Source organism: Numenius arquata, chromosome 12 (assembly GCF_964106895.1).
Source record: "Numenius arquata chromosome 12, bNumArq3.hap1.1, whole genome shotgun sequence".
Lineage (NCBI taxonomy): Eukaryota > Metazoa > Chordata > Aves > Charadriiformes > Scolopacidae > Numenius > Numenius arquata.
In genome coordinates this window covers 40,317,652-40,337,729 of record NC_133587.1, presented here as the reverse complement: position 1 = coordinate 40,337,729, position 20,078 = coordinate 40,317,652, and the positions used below count along the sequence as shown (strand labels likewise).

General features: G+C 41.0%; 1 protein-coding gene across 3 annotated transcripts in view; it reads left to right on the top strand.

The window, feature by feature from the left end:
- The first annotated feature begins 627 nt into the window (after positions 1-627).
- The window catches only part of CTDSPL (CTD small phosphatase like), a 79,983-nt gene continuing 60,532 nt past the window's right edge, over positions 628-20,078 (top strand). For all 3 annotated transcript variants that reach the window (XM_074157366.1, XM_074157365.1, XM_074157364.1), the window contains exon 1: positions 628-703. In XM_074157366.1, coding sequence (XP_074013467.1) covers positions 628-703 — 76 coding nt within the window. The remainder of the gene's footprint in view (positions 704-20,078) is intronic.

The following is a 20,078-nucleotide window of genomic DNA, read 5'->3' as shown; positions in this document are numbered from 1 at the left end:
GGCCGGGGCGGGGGTGTGAGGAGGAGGAGGAGGAGGACGAGGAGGGGGGGGCGCGGGGATGAGGAGGAGGGCGGCGGTGGTGGCGGCGGTGGTGGCGGGGGGGGGGTATGTAGGGCTCCGGGGTGCCGTGCCGGGGGGGGGGACGCGGTCGGGGGAGGCCCGGTGGATGCGGGGGGCGGCCTGAGGCGGGGGCCGGGCCGCGGGGGGAGGCGCGGCGGGGCGCGGAGGGGCCGGCGGCACTTCCCCCGCCTCGGGAGGCGGCGGCGGCGGCTCGGGGGGAGCGCGGCGGAAGGGTGAACTGGAGTAATTATTATTATTATTCTTATTAATTATTTTTAAAGGGGGGGGGGTTGATTCGCCCCCCCCCTCCTCTGTGGAGAATTGGCGCCGGGAGGCGGCGGCGGCAGCGCGGTGCTACCCCCCCCTTACCCCCCCCCCCCTTTCCAGCTTGGCTTCGCTCCTGGAGGAGTTAGGGGGTTTTTTTGTTGTTGTTGTTTTTCTTTTCTTTTTTTTTTTTTTTTTAAATACAAATCCGCATATTGATTTTTAAACAAACAAACAACCCCCCCCCGCACGCAAGCCTGCCTCTGGGAGGGAAATAGCCAGGTGAAATCTCACTCTGTTTCCATGGACAACCCGTCCATTATCACCCAGGTGACTAACCCCAAAGAGGAGGAGATCCTGTCCTGCGCTCAGGATAAAGGTGAGCTGCCTTCTCTCTTTCTCCACGGTTTGCCTTCTTTTTTTTTTTTTTTTTTTTTTGGTAATTTTATTTATTTTATTTATTTATTTATTTATTTTCTGGAATTCTCTGCTTAAAAACGCACGTAGTAACAACTTGCATTCTTCAGCGACCGTATAATCCTCTCCAGGCTGCTGGGAATAGAGGAGGGCTTGTTGGGGTTGGGTTTTGTTTTTTTTTTTTTTTAATGTGGGATGAGGATATTTGCATCAAGGTCTCTGAAACTGCTTGCTGGATGGAGCTGGGAACTTGTTACAGTCTTTAAAGATTGCCTGGAATCGGTTATTTCAATAAAATACTCTTTTTCCTTGAGGGTGGGCGAGGTAACTTTGGAAGGTGGTCACTTTGTACTTGGTGCCCTGCTCCAGGGAAAGGAAAGGATACCTGTGCTGGATGTGTGGGAAGGTTTTGAAATCTCAGTTGTAGAGATCTTAATTATTCCTCTTTCCCCCCTCATTTTTTTGGGGGAAAAAAAAAAAAAAAAAAAAAAGGAGGGTTCTGATTTCTCTCTGCTTTTCTGCATTTCTCCCTCCCTCGCATTTAAGAATCTGTGTAGATTTCAGGTTTGTTGTTGGAGGAGACTTGCGTGCCTCGGGAAGAAACATGGGTTCCTTTTAAAAGTGGGCTCTATTTGCTCTGTCGATAAAGAGTTGTCGCTTGCGTAAGGCATTGCACTGAGGCTGCGTTTTACTCCAAAATAAGATGAATCCAGCCTGGCCAGAGGTGCTGCTTCTCCTCAAAAGTCTAGGCGTTGACGATTGACCTTAACCTCCTTTCCTTTGGGAAGCTCGGAGGGGCTTGGGGGCTGTAAGTGGTTGTGTCCTTGCGACTGGCGATGAGGCAGGTACGGGTAAGCGGCAGGATTTGAGTTCTGGGGAGTTGTGTGCAATCACTCTCAGATTTTGGGAGTTATTTGGGTGTCGAGTTTATGCTTTGTTATAGGCAGTGCTGGTAAAAAGGGGGAGAAAGGGCAGATATGAGAAATAGAGTGTGTGGCAATGTTGGTATCGTAATAGAGCTCTGAGTGGTCTTCTAAAAGTGGTAGATTGATATATCCCCCCCCTAAAATTGATGCTTTTAGCATCCAGAAAGCTTCCATTTTTGTGTAGCTCACCTTGTCAACAGTGAGGGGTCCTGTGTCTTTGGAGAAGTTGCTCCCTGTTACTTTTTGAACGAAAGGCTGTACGTGAAATCCCCATCTTCTCATCTCACCAGCGCTGGCTGCAGAAGCAGCATTCAGGTCGATTTAAAGAAAAAAAAAAAAAAAACCATCAGGTTGGGGGTTGTTTGAACAAAAATTGGTATTTCTGTTGGGTACAGGGGTGCTTACGTAACTCTCCAATTCCTATCCCTCGTGAAGTGGTACTTCCACCACGAGGCCTTGTTTGTCTCGAGAGATTTCTGCTGTTTTCCTCCGTTTTGGCGATGTGGAGCGTGGGGCAGCTACACTAAATGAGGTGCTGGTGCTCTGCCTACCGTCCCTCCTAAGACCTGGTCTGGAGGAGACTTAACGTGGTGCTGTGCTCAGATGCTGTTGTGATCTTAACAGCTTGTGTTATCGTACGTACTGGAAGAGCTTCGTCAATATTGTTAGCGGCTGGTTGAAATTTTAGTGTGAAAAAAGCCAGTTGAGACAAGCACGAGGAGAATTTGACAGCTCGGAAGAAGAGCGAGCATCCACATCAAACAAGTGTCTTCAGAGCCCTCGGTACAGTGAGCTACGCTGCGGAGCGAAAATATGCATATAACTTGCATAACTATGCAGTAACTTGCATAATGTGCATTGTGTTCCTTCTATTGGTTTGTCTTCGGCAGAAAAACGTGATGGTCTTTAATTGCGTCGCGGGGGTTCTTGGGGCTGCGTGTGAGGAAGGGTGGGCTGGGGGAGAGCGGACGGAGGGTTGATGGAGTTTGAGATCAGAGGAAACTTCAGCGTGATCTTAATACAGGAGGTGAAATAATGGGGGTTTTCTGTATTTTTTTTTTTATTTATTTTTTTAAATGTGGTTGAAGCCTATGCTTTGGGTTGACTCTGTGGTGAGACTCTCAAATCACACCAGAACAACTTTTGCAGGAGGAGGGTTGTGGGTTTGTCCCTCCTGGGCAACCTTTTTTTTTTTTTTTTTTTTTAACCAAGCTTGCTCCTGCCTCTTCCACCACGGCTTTTGCCCACCGTTGGAGGTACGGAGCTTGGGAAAACCCCGTTGCGCTACCTGCCTTCCTCGCGTGGCTGAATATCGCGTCACCCCATTTTCTGTTAGATTTCTTAACAGTTTTAGCCAAGCCTTTAGGTCCGGTGAGCTACGAGAGAGCCCGGAGCTGCGATGGTGAATGCAGAGAGGTTCCTGGTGGGAGACTAGTGTTTAAAGTGAGTCCTCGCTGCTAATTCAGACTGAACTGAATGTGTTGGTACAAAATGGCTAACAAACATGTTAAGGCACAGTGAATTAACTCTTTATTTAACGAATACAAGAAACGCCCGAGCCTATCTTCCAAAATTTTATAACACGGCACTGTACTGTGTGAGCAAGGGCTGTCCGGTTTAATGAAAACCTGATTTTTCCTCTGAGTTTTGCCGTTGGCTGCAGAAATATGTTCCAGGTTACAAAGCGGCTTGTAGTGGCTTCGGGAGTCAGGGTTTTCTTAGAGGTTTTGGGACTTTCTGCTGGTGTTTCTCGTGGAAAAAAATAGATTTCTTTCTCTTGTTAAGCTGGAGAGAAGCAGTTTTACTGTAGCTGAGCAGCTGCTAAATAATGCATGTGTATACCTTCAAGTGTTTGATTTTTTTCCAAGATTTTTTTTTTTTGGAGCATTTAATCAGCCGTGAGTCCAGCATTTAGCTTGATTTATTTTTTTCTAAATGTATTTATGTTTTAAAAGGAGCTTGATGTGCAGTATATGCTTATGCCAAATTTCTCTCGTGCAAGGGAGCACGATTGGCAAGAAACAGCTGTTCTCTGATCGTGGGGCAGTTACGTTTTTAGGTAAATATCGTGCTTTAGAAATAAAAATGCCTGAATATTTTCTTGCTAATCCAGATGCATTAAAAATGAGCTTTTGAGAGAAGTGAAGCTGTGACAGCTTGTTAAAGAGGAGCTTATTGGTACTAAGATGGAATTGTTAACATTTATTTTTAACAAATAGTAAAACATTTCGAAGGTGGAAAAAAAACAGATCTTGGTACGTGAACCATTGCCTAATATGTTGCCACATGGTGGTGCACTGTATTTAGTTGTCTGTCAAAATGAAAGCTGAGCATGGAAAGTTGCTACAATCATGTTTTATTGTTATTGTAACGTTTGCTCTGAAATGCCTGTGGTGTTCTGCTGCTCCTGGAGGATGTTGGTCCCTATCTGTGTCGTTAAATTAGTTCTGGGAAATAGAAACTTAACATTCTCCCAATTGGAAGTGATACGTGGGTGATAAAAAAAAAAGCTAACAGGGAATTAAATTCTCCATGAATTTAGTGCTCAGAGTATTTTTAAAGTAATGAAAACGGTAGTTCTTCGCAGAAATATTTTATTTTGAGGTCATTTGGCACTTCTGGAAATTGGCAGCATTATCAAGACTTGAAATTAAAATGGAGACATAAGTATTTGAAAAGGGGTTTGTTTTACCAGCAATCAATGTGAGCAATTAAGTAAAATAGAAATAAAAACTACAAAGAAAAACTGAAAATCTGAATCTCCATAGAATCAGTTCTACGGATAAAACCAACTGCTTACTTTGTAAGGGAAGTACTAGTTCTTATTAATTAGTTGAACAGTGACCTCTAATGTAAAATCTATACAGTTAAATCTATAAGAAACAGGGCAGAGCTGATGAGTCTTTCCGCAGAGTGTAGCGTAGAGGATGTGATCACGCCTGGGTAACAGGCAGTCAGTCCATCAAAAGAAGTGAATTTCCCTTTTTTTTTTACTGGCATGCTTTAATTTGATCCTCATAAATGATGCAAATTCTTGGCAGTTTCCATGTGCCAAGTTAAGTAGCAGCACAATAATAGTCCAGTCCTCCTTCAAGTACCAAATCCGTTGGGCTGTGGTGTTGTGTTTTCTCTCTTCAGATACGTCTTTTCTGACTCCTATAAAATTTGTATGTCAGCTGAGCATCCGTTTTAAGCTATTTACAGTAACTGAATGTTTTAGTGTCCCTGCAGAAGTGTATTTTCTTCTGCAATAAATTGTTTGAAAAAGGTTCGCTTTATAATTCTTTTTAATGAACGGTGCAATTCCCCGAGGATGTTTTCACAAACAGGCAAACTTTTTTGCCTTCCTTTCTTTCAAATGAAATCGGAAAAAAACAGCAGTGAGACCAGTATTCATTATCATTTAAAACAACAAGTTCTTAAGATCTCAAGTTAAAAGGCAAAGCAAGTATCTTTAATTGTGTCTTCAATAAAAAGCATTTTGAAAATACATGGAAATATTTTGAATGTTCTTTTTTTTGCCATTACATCATCAGGATTCGGAGTGCTTAAACATTTGAACATATGTTAATGTTCCTGAGACATTGTCTCAAGAAATTTTTATAATATTAACTACAGATTTTAACTTTAAAGTAGCATTTTTTTTTTTTTTTTAAAAAAAAAAGGATGGGGAAACCACTCCAGCACTACATTGGAATGTGAATTGCTCGCAGAGGGTAAAATTTTAAATCATTAACTAATGACATAGTTGTTACATGAAACCGGAGTAACCATACAGTAGGTTTTGTGTTCCAGGGAGACTGTAGGAACCTGTAGTAACCCAAGATTTGATTTAGGGTAGCAGTTAACGAGCTGCAGTGTACTGGCAGTAACGTGAATGATAATTTGCATGAATATCTAACATTCCCTGTCTGTAAGCCGCAGCATTATCAGTTCTTCGTAGCGCGCGTCATCTCCAATGCATATTTGTTTCAAGGCAGCGATTTAACTAAAGTGTTGAGAAGTTTTAACATGCCTTTAAAAAACCAAAGTTGACCTACATTTTGTCGATTCAGTATTCAGAAATGCAAATAGCGTTTCCTGACATAATCAGTAAAACGCCGTGCGATCGATGCTGCACTTCGTCTTTCAGAATTTAATCTGAGTGATACAAATAAGCCCCCGGATAACGGCTCCATGTTTGTTCCTTTAAAGTGATACAAAACTAAAATGCTGAGAAAGTGAAGGCGAAGAGAATTGAAGCTCACTTAATTTGGTCGGTGTTGGTGAAAGACGATGTTCCCGTTTGCCTGATGGGTAGGTTTAACTGTGGGAAGCTTATTTTTCCATCATGGAACACTTAATTTACGAAGTTTACTATCTTGTGAAAGCCATCGTTCAAGCATGAAGATGGTTGCAAATTAGTTCTAGCCCACCATTTTCATATATGCTGAATCTTGAATATTCACTCTATAAGCAAGCACGCCTTTGTTTTCTGCTAAATTTTGAGTTGGAAGAGTTGTTGGCCATGACCACCGTGGTTGGTGCACAGTATTAAATTTCCCATTAAAAATCCAGTTCCAGGCAATCCTGGACATGGAAGTATTAACTTGGGGAGTGAATTTGTTCCTTACTCAACCTTACCTGACAGAGAATTTTGGATGGATTACTTTGAATTATATTTGAAGTGTTTCTGTCCACAAGATTTAACTTTTTTTTTTTTTTTTTTTAAATAGGAAAAGCAAAGACGAGTCTAATTCTCGATGTTCCTCCTTAATTTTTTACCCACTGTGTGGATCAGCCGGGGAAAATGTGTCTCGTTCCTCTTCCTCCTCCCTGCCTGGGGGATATATCTTGCTGGGAGAGAAGCAAGGCGTGTGGTTGGTTGTAGGACCAGGGAGGAGAAGAGACCTGCCCAAGTGCTGCAGCCTGTTTGAGGACAGAGAGGAGGGGATGATGAAGTTCTGGGTCTTGAGGGATGCTGAACCCGTACGGGGGGTTGACAGTGGGAGAGAGAATAGGTTTAGCGTCTGCTACGGGCAGTGGGTGCTCTCATGATGAAGTTGGTGGGTCTCTGTCCACCCAGTATAGGGTGGTTGCGTGTGTTCCCTTAGCCCAGTTCGTAAGTAGATCCAGAAAGGGGCTGGAGTCTTCCAAGTTGAAATAGGAGAATGACTGATAGAGATAATGAGCAAGGCTATTCATAGAATCATAGAATCTATGATTAGCCAGGCTGGAAGGAACCTCTCAGATCATTGAGTCTAACCTTCAACCTAACACTGCCAAGTTCACCACTAAACCATGTCCCTCAGCACCACGTCTGCCCATCTTTTAAATATCTCCAGGTATGGAGATTCCACCACTTCCCTGGGCAGCCGGTTCTAATGTTTGATAACCCTTTTGGTGAATAAATTTTTCCTAATATCCATCCGAGACCTCAAAAACCTAGTATATGTTCAAAGACCTCATCTGGATTGCTGATGAGGGTTGTGTTTGATGCCTCTCAGCAGTGGAGACCTGGCTGGAAAAATCTCACAGTCTTTCTGTGTCTCGTGTATTGAACGATATCGGTAGAAGCTGTATTTTTAGTGCTCATCTTCCTGGGCAGGAGGCTCAAACAGGATGACACGGTGTCATTGGGTTTAAGTGCTTTGCTGAACTTCCAGAGATTTTTGTAAGGGGCTGCAGGCAGGGACAGATGAAGGATGCCTTTTGTGCTGAAACGTAGCCCAGAGATGTTTTTAGGAGTTTCACGTTGGAAATGTTAATCTTCCGTGCATCCTACTCTTGCCAGAGTTTGATGGGAGCTTGCTTTAGTTTTACTTGACGAGGTTAAGGCGTAAAAGGGACATAGATGTGACAAATATGGAAGGCGTAAGTAGCATCTAAATAGATCGGAGTAAAAATACGTTCTGCGTGGTCTACTGTGGTATAATTTTGGCCTTTTTTGTCTTTCTGGAATGTTTTTTATAAGACAAAAAAACCCCAAAGTGAGTCCTGTACAGTCCAGTCCTTCCAGTACCAGCTACTCCTGTGTAACATGGATATTAGCAGTGAAAATAGCAGCTTTAGACAAATAAGCAGAGAAAGTTCTACACGTGGAGTTGGACCTATATAAAATTTGTAGGCTTTATTGTGTGTTGTCAAAATGATCACTTGCATAAAAGTGCCACATCTTGGGTTTTCTCTACAAGACAATAAAGTATGATTTGTGAAAAAAGAAAAAACCCATTATTAGGAGTGATTGGCTGTACTAGAATTCTATTAACTAGAAAATTTATTGAGAGTTAAATCTGAATAAATATATGGTAGACTTGGCTTCTAAGGATGTCGGATTTTTTTAAATGAGATTTTTTTCCTCATTTCTTTTTGCAAGGAAGAACTATTACTCTCTTCTGAATGTTTATTAGTATATTTAAAGCCTGACAGACAGAGGCAAATAAGATACCGCGGGCTATATTTTGTACAGAAGAGCGACCCCAAATGAAGGATGTCTGGTCTGTCAAAACCTACTGTGTATGTAACTTTTTGTGATGTCTATAAAAATTCGGAGCAATTTTGTAGGAAACAAGTATTTCTTGAACGTCAGCCTGAAGTTACAGTATATATATTGATGGTTTTGTTGAAAGTCAAGTCATCTCGTGAGTAACTGGTCAGCCAGTTCTGTTGGTTGTTTTCTGCTGCTGTTGCAGAGCCTCCTTATTTTCTCGGGAGAAAGTGATATATTGATTTTTATTCACCGCTGTGCTCTCCCCCACCCCCACAGCTCTCTTGCTTCCTGACTTGTCCTCCAGGATTCCCAGCAGAATTAGCAGTAAAACTAATCTCGCTCTTTCCTTGTCTGCAGTGATCAGCAGTAAAAATTAGAACTTTCTTGTTTATTTGATGATTTGCAAAGCTCGGTCATCTCCTTGGTGTATAGCACTCCTCTCCTGGACTCTGGGATTTAGTAAAAAAACTTTTTTAAAGGTATGAATTTTGTACAAAGATGTTCCAAACATATATTTAACAATTTGCTTGCAGGGCTGCTTTATTTTTGTCCACAAAGGCTGTTTTATATACACATGCCTGAATGTTTACATATTTGGATTGGTTACCTGTGATTGCGTGTACATGTGATTACTGGGGATCTAATTATCAGAAAGCTTTGATAAAGTTCAGATTGATGGTGGGTGTAGGTTTTGAAGTTGTTTCGCAGTCTAAGGTTTCCTTGAACTATATGACACGGGCAATTTTTCCTAGTGATGCTTCAGATGGAAGTGGTCAATAGTGACACATTCCTAGAAGATAGTTCATAATTTATGTTTGCTTCAGCCAAGCTTATTAAAAGATCTGATATTTACCAGCTGGAGAGAAAAGAACATTTAAGATTATAAAAGATCTTAATAAATGTTCACAAAGGCCTCACAAATTTTAAAAAACAGGCTTATGGGACTTCTTGTAAACTGAAACTAAAATTAGCTAAAGATATACATTAACAATTTGAAGAATGCAGAGTAAAGCAAAGCATTTCAGGAAAAAACAGTTTAAGCGTGTATTTTACAGAGATTTTTGGAGGGAAGCCTTGACCTTCCCTGTTTTTTAATTCTCTCCCTTGCTGTATTTTGCTTTCTTGCCTTTTTCTCTTCTCATCACAAGGTTCTGCATCGTAACAGCTGCATCTTTGTGCTCTGGTGATGCTGAAGTTTAAGGGGCTCAGAGGTGGCCCTGGTGGCTGTGTCCAGCGGTAATTCTGGTAGGAGGAACCCTAGTAGATGTTTGAGGAGTGGGATGGTGCAGGGATGAGGAACCCTGGACCGTACTGCGTGGGCACATTAGCCCCTGGCAAGTTGCCCACAATAGCATAGGAGCTATTGTATTAGGATATGTGTTCTCTATGTTTCCTAACTCCCTGTTAAAATCTAGGAAGATTTCTTAATGCTGGATCACCACTGATGTATAGCAGCTTCGGTGCCTAAAGCCAAGACATTTATTTCTTCTTCGTAACAGTTGGTAATAACTTTGAGTGAATTTTGTGCTGTATTTAAAGCGGGGAGGTGCATAAAAAAACAACCAGTAAAATAGAGGGCTGTTTCTTCAGTACAGCATGGCTTCCAAATCAAAGGCAGAATATCCCATTTGGGTTAAAGGAAGCGTTTGCTCATGCATCATACAGGTGACTTGTGTAATCCTTGAAGACACGGTTGCCAAAATAGTTTATCTGGGAATTCCTAAACAGGCTTAACTGTCAGCAATTTGGATTTATTATAATAAAAGTAATCTTAAGAAGGTACTGAAAAATAATATTGTAAAGGTAGTGATTGTATTTCAGCATATGAATTTCACGTCACCGGTCAGTAGGGGAAGGAAGGGGGGGAAAAAAACCTTTCCATAGTGACCAACTGAACACGTCAAGTATCTGTACTTAACGTTTATCGCGAACTCTCACCGGCAGTTTTCCTGCGATGGGTTATGTGTGCTGGAGGGATGATTCCCTCCGCCGAGTCATTTGACGGCCAGCTGCCAATTCTCATGACTTTTTATGATACGAAGCTGGTTCTGTTGAAAATCAGTAAGTTGAAACTGATTTGGGAGTTTTGGAAGCGGCAGAGGAGAAGGTTATGTTAGTTGGGGAATTAAAAAAAAAAAAAAAAAAAGGAGTACTGAATGCAATCTACAGTGCAATTCATTTGCTAATTACGCATTGACATCAATTGAAAAGTCCCAGAAGGAGGGGGTTTACAACATAACTGTAAAACAATTTGCATCTGTGTAGAGGTCTGTGCTTATCCACAAAGGAATGAGATTTTAAGTGGATTTGTTTAATCGGGTTTTATGGTGAGTACATAGTTGTGGGACTGCTTTTTCCTCGCATTTCAAAATCTCACGTCTTTCTGGAAGATTCCCTCTTGTGTCGAGATTAAAGATGTCAAGGAAGCAAGTATGGTGAAGTTTAATGGAGAATGAAAGTGAAACCTAAAGAAACCCAAGAAACGTCCTTCTTAATTTTAGAGTGGATTGACTACTTGAATGTTTCTGGCTCCAGATTGTCATGATAAAACTGACAGTTTAATGCAAACTGTGCTCTGAAATTCAAATGCTGCTTTTTTTTTTTCCCTGCCCCATAGGAGATTTGGAACACTCCAGCAAATTCTTGCTGTCGGTGTTGGAAAGGATGCTAACTTAGACTCCAAAGGACATTCACTGTTAGTTTTATGGTAGTTTGGGGTGGTTTTTTCTGTGCCTGTCGGACTTGTTGGTGCCCAACACGTTACCTTACGGTTGCTGCCACTTTTTAAACCATGTCGTGACGGGAAAAAGGGTAAAAATTTGAACAAAACGGGGAATCAAACTTGGCAGTTTTGAAACAGGAATCTGTTGAGGTCTCATTCCTCTATTTACTTGTACTATCCCTGCTGTACTTTATGATAAATTACCTGTTTAACATCGTTCTGGCAGGGAAGCGAGCTCTGAGAGCAGAGTCTTTTTAAAAATGTTGCTTGTCAGTTGTTTTGGTAGTGATAGATTATTTTCAATACCTTTAAATCAAACAGTTGTTTATCTTCAACATAATAACTAAACACTGTTACTATCTCATGTTATAAAACTGTAATATTATTAAAAGGAGAAAAATGAGCTCTCAGACAAAACCTGCCCCAAATGCAAGAAACAACTTTGACAGATTCCTGAGGACCGGGTGCCCCTGGATCCATCAATAAGGCACGGTGTCCGTGAGGTGCAGAGGAGCACTCGGTAACTGCAGTACCACGCGTCAAGAGAAGATGAGCTCAGCTTTATAATTTCTATTCAAAAGTGTCCTTTCAGGAAATGTCCTAAACAGAAAGAATGAAACGGTGCCATTTCATTCCGCACTGTGTGATACGCTGGATTAAGCCCTGAAATGCAAACCTTAACGTTGACCTTGCGCTAATGTGCTTCTGTTCAAATACGATTTCCACAGTAGTTGTGAACCTCTGTTGCACCAGACGGTTCTGATTCTTCCCCTCCCCACCCAAAAGTATTTCTTTCACCAAACTCTGTTTAAATAACACTTAAAATCTTCCGAAATTGTGTATCTGAAAAAGTTTATTGGAGCTTTGGAGCATAAAAAAATTTATCCTGTGCTTCTAAAACCAAGAAAATCAAAAAACCAACCCCTCCCAAAAAAAAAAAAATTAATAAATAAGCCAAACCCAAGCAAATAAACAAAAGAATCCCAGCAATATTAGCAGGGGTATAAGCTCTGTAAAGGAAACGAATTGTGAAAAATCTCGGAAGGCAGCCGTGTGATGACGTTAGCAAGGTCACCTGGCACTCAGTCTGTACAAAACACGCTCCAAGCCCTTGAGAAAGTGGGATGGTGGTGTACAAGGGTGTGCATTTCTTTGAGCAGTGTTTGTACTAAAACATAGAAGTAACGTTGGTTTTGTTTTGAAAATATCTTCAATGGGTACTGCAGAAAGATAAGAGTAAAATAGGGCTGGGCTGTCTCATTGCAGAATAGGCTGAGATAGTCCTAAATTCAGCATGGTGAGGTTACTATCTCTTTAGCTTTGTCTTCATTTATCCTTAATGCTGTGGATAGGGGATGTTGGAATTCACTTTAAATAATTTTAGAAGTCCATAGGTAGAAATTCATTATTTTTTTCCAGCAAACAGCAACGCACCTACAATTTACCGGAATGCTTGATCTTTTTTCCTTTGCTAATGGTGCAGGGTTGAAGTAACATGTTTCTATTGGCGGCTTTAAGTTACCAGTTGGAGTTGAGGTGAGAAAACAAAACCAAAAATTTATAGTGTTGTTTTTGAACTATTTTCAAGTAATTGTCAGCCCAATACATGCTGCTCCTTTGGACAAAAAAAAATATGCAATTTTTTTATAAGTGAAGATGATTTCTGAAGTCTCACTGTAGGTGGTCTTTGTATGATAGCCTTCAAGTAACAAATGGCTTCATCTTCTCTTCTGCTAATAAGGTCAGTAAAGATTTCTGGTTTGGGTAAAAATGACACACTTTTGAATGGATAATAATTCTGACTGGAAAACAGCTTCACAGTTTTCACCTTTTTAATAGCTGATTAGGTGCTAGTCAGCTAGCTGGCTGTTAGGAAGTGTTTTACAGGAGTAAACAGGCTTTCTTGCTTTAATTATGACCATATGCGTACAGCAACTGTGATTGTCTGGGAATCTGTATCCTGTATTTTCAGTTAAATAGCTGATAAAATGGTCCAGTTGTGGAAATGGCTACCAAGTCCAGCAGACAGATGTCTTTGAAAACAGTTTTGGTTTTGATTTCTATTTCATCATGCAAAGCAACCAAACGTTTCCTGAGGTTTCATGGTCTTGTACTGTAACAAAATAAACTCTAAATATTTGTCCATGCCTGATAAAGGTTACTGTTTGGAGCCAGTATTTAGAAACACTTTTTTTCCAAACAAATCTCAAGTTTACTTAGTGGCAAAACACCTATAAATTCTTGTGTTTTCTTTGCTGGTTAACTTCTCTGTGAACAGTTGTCTTGCATGTTAAATAATAGCAAAAATGCATTGAGCAAGGGAGTTGAATATGAACGTGTTAAATTCTTGATTTATGTTCTAGTGAAAGGGAGCAGCCAGTATTTACTAGAGAAGGCACTTTTTAATTCTTCTAGAAGAAATTAAGAGACATGTCAACAAGGACTCAGGTGCTTAAACTGAAGACACTTCTTTGGCAACATTTGGGTAAAACTGACCACTGGCACCTTTCCCTCTGGCAAACATCACATCTATTCATATCACTTCCCAGAGGTTAAATGGAGCCCTTGGAACAGCCACAGGAAATAATACCAATGTGCTTTTAAACCATCACCCGCCTTTTGGCCAAATATACCACTTTTCTTGCTTACTAGGAGGACCACATATAATTATCCTTGCCCTGCCCGGAGGCTGGAGGTGCCAGGAGATGTCCTGGGGCCCCTGCACTCACTGCCCATCGCTAACTCCCCTCCCCATTGGCTGATATATTTAATTTTTTTTGCTGTGTTTATTCACAAACACCACTTGTGTATTGATTTCAGCATTTTGGTCCATTATTTTGAGGAAAACCCAAGCCATACGTTCAGTTGTCCCTCACTTGAGGGATGGGTGACCGAAGGAGCTGCTTACTTGGAGGAGTCCTAAATAATGCGGTACTTAAATACCTGGTAGAACTTTTTCAGCCAGATACTTGAGTTGTTGCTGGCGCTGCTATAAATGTTTTCATGTCTGAAAAATGGAAATGTTGCTGTGCCTTACCAGGTGGCCAGCAATGGGACAGTTTTCCTTGCTTTGGTTGAAAAAGTTAAGAGGTCAGGGCGTCTTCCATTTTGTTGAATGTGTTTGAATATTTTTTCTTTTTTGGATTTTTGTTTGTTTGTTTTGATAAAATAGTCTTTGATACTCAATAAAAATTAACATGTGGCTTTGTCATGTGTGCATGTAAATAAGGTGGGTTTGTTTTAATACTTGGTGGAGGAAGCGCAGAAGCTTGTAATTGATTGCAGTGCTGTAGTTGTCTGCTTTGGGATGACATGAATCGCGTCCTGGAAACTCCATTAACAGTAAATGCACAGTGCACAGTTTTCCTCTGACCTCCGTGCTTGGCTGTGTGCAAAAATAGGTGGAATGGAGTTCAGAATCCTAATTTGACAATTTTGTCGTCAGCTCCGCGCGCTGTACGTGCCGCACTGAGCTGTAACCAGGGATACGGAGTTGCAGAGTCCCACCGTTTATCTTTAGCTCCTCTTCAGAGGAGGAGAAGAGGGAAAACTTGGCAAAAAAAAAATTATATATATATATATTTCAGCAGTTGCTGGTGGTGTTCTGCTTCTCTAAGTTTAGCAGCGTTGGGGGTGGTTGTTAAAACGGGCTCTGGGATTTTGAAGCCCTCTGTTCTGAGCAGCGTTGGGGAACGTGGTGCTCCAGCATCCTGGAAGTCCCCCTGTGCTGCAGCTTCTGAAGCCAATCTACCTGGCTGAATTTAATCAGTAATTTAGTAAAAATGGAAGAGATTTAAAAACTCCCCCTGTTGCAGACGAGGATTGCATAGCCTGCTCACCAATAAACTTCAGGCAGCGTATTTAAACTGCAATTTGGGGAAGCTCCGTGTCACACTGAAGTCCTGTCGCTCTCCTCCATAGAGGCAAACCTGATCTGAGCATCAGCAGGGGCTTGTTGTTCTGCCGCTGTAGAGAAACTTCTTCTGTCTGTTACGCAGCCAGGAGAACAATATAGAGGGTTATGGAAAGGCTGCGTTATTCCAGGGGCCTTTCTGACAGTTTTCACAGTTCCTATAGGATGCTAACAAAACTCCCGTTGCAAAAAGCTGCAACTGAATATGATAAAATATCACTTCTTCTAATTGCTTCTCTGATGGATTCTGTGAGCTGGCTTCCCGAGTGAGTACCACCAGCAGTGTTATATGCTTGCCCTTCAGCATTTCCACAACATCTGGTTTGATTGTCTATTTCTGAATTAAATAAGTATACTTATTGTGATCCTTTGCGTAGTTACTTATCAAAAGCCTTTGTAAGAAACTTTTAATTCCCTGCTCTTCTGAAGTCTGCAGCGTTGAAGGGAAATCAATACTCGGTTATGGAAAGGGAAGGGGATTCATCTGGGATGATCGCTAATGCTGGCTATAGGAGGAAGTGGGATGCTGTTGTGGAAGGAAGGGGAGAGATCACAGGTACATGAGTATTTTGAGTGGGATCTGGCTGGATGCATCCCATAAACTTATTGATTGCCCAGGGTGCTGCTAAGGAAAAAAAAAAAGACATCCAAAGTATGCATCCCATTAAAAGACTTGATATACTTCTCTTTTAATGTCATTATTCAGGAAGCAGAAATTTACTGCGCTGATAGTAAAATTAAATGTTCATAGCTCTTTAGAACTGTTTGTATTTTTCTTATGAATTTCCTTTGACTTACACTTTCTGTGGTTTGGGTCTGAGCTTCAGGTCGCTCTCATCAGCGGAGGGAAAGAGGGCAGTGATAGAGGAGCCTTCCCAGAGTGGTGTGGCCGTGCCTGGGATGGAGGGTCTGACCAGTGCTCTGCTCGCAGGGCTTCCCCTCTTCCCAGTATCCATCTTCCTCCGTTTGTGAACTTAAAGCTGTAATATTTTGGAATCTTGTCTCACCCCGCAGGTATGTGTGGCTTGGCATCTCTACAGGACCTTGTTTGTGTGAGCTTAAGCTCTAGTTCAAGGGGAGTCATTTTAACACAGGTACTTGCTGTGCGTTTTGGGGGAAGAGTTTAGAGCCAACTTTAAACTTCTGTTCTGAAATTCCACGTTGGGACCGGATTAAATCATTCCATAAGCTCAGCTGTATGCTCAGTGGTATCATCTTCGTGGTGCTGGTCTGTGATACTAAGGATAAAATTTAGCTCGCTGTTGGAGCTTGACTCAGCAAGATTAATGGTGAAAGTTTGCAATTCAGGTAAATATTTACAAGGCATTTAGCAATTAGTGAGATGCTAACACTTTTCACCCTTTTCTGTGATCAGTGATTAGCAAGGTGGTATTTTATTTCTACTGGCAGGCTAGGGTATTGCTTGCTCTCCCTCCACTAATCATGTCCCAGGAAGTAATTTAAGGGAATGACGATGCCTAGATAGTGAGGATCTGGAAAAAAAAAAACAACACCCTGGTTTTTCTAGGGTAAACAGAAGACTGAGAAAAAGGAGAATAAGGTAGCTAACATAAAACTGGAGGGAAGATGGGTGAAAGCTTTTAAAGAATTCAGTGTGATGTAAATGTCAGGTTAAAAAAAAAATCACATTTCAGATGTCACACAAGCCCTTTTTAGGTTTTCTTATTTGGCAATGTAGTTTTTCAGGATAAAAATACTAAGCTTTAATTTTCTGCTACATAAAAGAGTTTAAAAGAAAAGGCTTATTGTTCACACAAGGCTGGGAAACTAATGTTAGAAAAGGATTTTCTTTTTTTAAGTGGCATTTTTTTTAACCCGTTAGTGGTATTTCAGCTGTCGTAAATACTTGTGTACAGTTCTCTAAATAAGTGAGAGTTAGTTGTTACCTGTGTATACATGAGCACGAGCTATATGTAAAAACCTGTTGCTCATCTGCAGGCGCCAGGGTGTGTTGGTGTGGTAGGTGGTGTCCAGGCTCGTAGCACCACACAGTAATTCAGGTTGGAAGGGACATTTGCAGGGACATCTGTGTGTCCCTGCTCAGAGCAGGGCTGGGGATGCTCCGAGCATTGTCAAGGTTTGACCGTCTCCAAGGATGGAGACTTCTCAGCCTGTTGGGGGCCCTCTTCTGGTGTTAGACCACTGTAATTCCAAATATTTAGGAGGGATTTATCCTGCTGCAACTTGGATCCGTTGCCTCTTCTACTATTCCTGTGTACCTCCAAGAGTCCCACTCCATCTTCTGTCACCTCCCTCTAGGGAGCTGTATTTGCTTAAAACATTAATCTAAACGTACACAGGAATAAAATAAATGCTTGTTTGTCCAAGATTTCCCTCTTCCTCAAGCAGTTCTCTGTTCATTTGAATATAATTAATCTGCAAAGAGCTTTTTCTTCCATTATGTTTGTAGTGATTTTTCAGTTTAAAACCAGTGCTTCGTTCTATTCTCCCACTTGCCTTGGTCCTGTTTTTTTCCTGAGGGTACAAAGATGCTGTAGGTTCCTGTCTTCATGGGATAATACTATTTTGTCACGCTCTCTTATACTCATCTAAGACATTTTTTGGATTAGCATAATCACCTGTTGAAATTGCGTATCCTACTGGGCATGTGCAGCTTTTGAAATTTTCTAGAATAACCAAAAATCCCACTTTCAATAAAGTCATGCCTGATGTTAAAAAACTCTCAATATCGTTAAGTCACTTAGGAAAATGGAAGCTGAGTATATTTGAAAGTGATACTCCTCTCTTCCAGCACTCTCTTGTTAAGGATTTGACGTGCTGGTTCTTGAGACGTTGTACCTGAGTTACTGAGTGCTTCAGCAAATACGTACTATTAATCCAGGAAGTTTTGGGGTTTTTTTAATTGCCCAGTGACGTATCCAGAAAAATTATTTGGATAAGGATGAAGACAAAGGCAGACTCAGGCTGAGAAACACTAGTGCTTTTATGCCCGTGTTGTACGTCTGAGCTATTGTTAATACCCTCCCCACGCACACGCCCTTTTTAATTGGGCTAATTTTCTCTCTCTCGAGAGGAGATGGGGATGGCTGCTCAGTGGCAAAGGGTTCTGCCTGTTGTAGCAGGGTGTGTAATTGTGGGTCTACATCTTGACCGTGCTGGGGTAGGGAGTGCTGTGTGTTAGGGTGATAGCTACAGCGGAGAAGTCAATAGGAAGCACACTTTTACGGTGTTACAGTGCTTCTATCTGTCATGCCTTTACAGTGTTACAGAGCTTATTGCTGCTCGTTACTGTAAAAGCCAAAACACTTAGAAAGCATAGTCTCTCTGGAAAACTAAAACCAGGTGAGTTCAAGAGATGTTGTTAATAAAAATGTTGCATTGGTTCCTATTTCAAATAGAGCAACAACGTGTGCTTTCTTCAAAACCAAACTCCCCAAAAACGAAGAAGGGAAGAATAAAAAAAAAAAAAAAAAACAAAAAAAAACCAAAAAAAACACCAAACAAAAAAAAAAAACAAACAAAAAAAAAACCCCAAAAAACCCCACACAAACCCAAACCAAACCCCTTTGTGGCTTTTTTAATCCACTTTAAGGCCATCCTAGAGAGATGTGTAGCTATGGTTCTACACAAACTATTTTTCCTGGGTTTATATTTATGCAGAGTTAATAGTGCTGTCAGCTCACCTTTTGGAAGATGCAAAGGGAAATAATGAGTTGTTGTTGTTATTATTATTAATTTGTATGTGTTTTTCACTCCTTGACAGACGTGATCCTAACTACGTCGTGGTCTCGCTCCTGAGCAGTTTGCTGTTGTTACGTGCTGTATATTTGTCCTCAATCTTGAAATCAACTTAAGTTTGTCTGGAGTTAAAATTTGGATCCTTTGCCTTTAAAGTTCAGCTTTCTCTGCATTAGAACTTGGCAGTTCATAATGTCCTGCAGCAATTTTGCTGGCGGTTTGGTGTATTTTCTGTAAAAGGCACAGAATCTGAGCCTATATAATCTCAGCGAGTAGGAGTTAAGGTAATGAGGAAACTTTGGGCACTCGTGTCACTGCTCTGCTGAAAATTAGACTGAGGACTTTTAATGGTAGCAGGTAATTATGATTCCCTCCAGAAATGGCACGATGGTACATAAACAGCTCAGTGTTCCTGAACAAGAAGCTTAAATAATTGGATTGCTTCTAAATAAATTGCCATCTGACCACTTTTTACATTTTTTTTTCCTGCATCAGTTACTTTTTTTTTTCCCAAATGTATAATGATTTAAAATAGGATTTGAGATTACAGTGTAAGGTGATATACGCGTGGACTTCGTGTAGAGGAGAAGGTTGGGGTTTGAGAGAACAGCAACGTAGAAGACTTCTTGGGTTTGAGGTGATTTTCAACCTTTCTTTAACTCTGCCTGTTCTTATTTTCTGTGCCAGTTCCGTCTTACATGGCCAGGAAGTTCTGCAGGTCACAAGAGAAATGTGAATGTCAGGCTGGAGTATGCATCCTTCAAAATATTCGTCTTTACTCCAATAAACCGTAGTGTTTGCAGCTGACATAAGCCTTCTCTTTTCAGTTCTGCGCTTCCCTGATTTTCAGTGTGGGAGGAGCAGGGGTTAAGGATTGCAATAAGGGAGAACTTGCCCCTTGCAAAACGCTCTTCTGAGGTTACAGAGAACAACTCTTAAGACTAAGTAGGGAATTTTTTTTGGTGGTCTTAGTGCTGGGGGTGGGTTCCTTGTATTTTTATTTTTTTTTAAAACCTGTGGATAGGATAATCTTTCTCTGCTGCTTGAGTTTAACTTTCCCAGGACATGTGAGAAAACAATATTTTAAGTACTGCTTTTTGCCCTAACTTCTTATTTTGGCACAGAACCTGCAGAGGTGAAATAGTTAAATGCTTCATACAACCTGCTGTTAACACAGCCTCAGGAAGAATGCTTATATTTTTTTTTTTATTACTATTTTAGCATTTCATCAGAATACCATGAGCATTAACTTTCAGTACAGAAGAATCAAAAAAATTATGGGGTAGATATTTCTGTGGGAAATCTGTACGTCGTTTAAAAAATCCCTCTGAATCCTGTCTTCAAAGGGAAAAAAAAATATATTCCTTTTGTGTCTCCCAGTAAAATTCTGACATATCTTTTCTTTACCTTCAGCTTTACATTTTGCAGTGTCCTTTGTTTTATTGCCATAATACCAACTAGTCCATCAGAAGCCAGCTCTTTCCCTTTTTTTTTTTTTTTTAAACTGTGTCATGATAGCAAGTCACTTATATTCTGTTAATTCTCTGGAATAAAACAATTTGTGTTAATTACCGCTTCGGTTTCTCA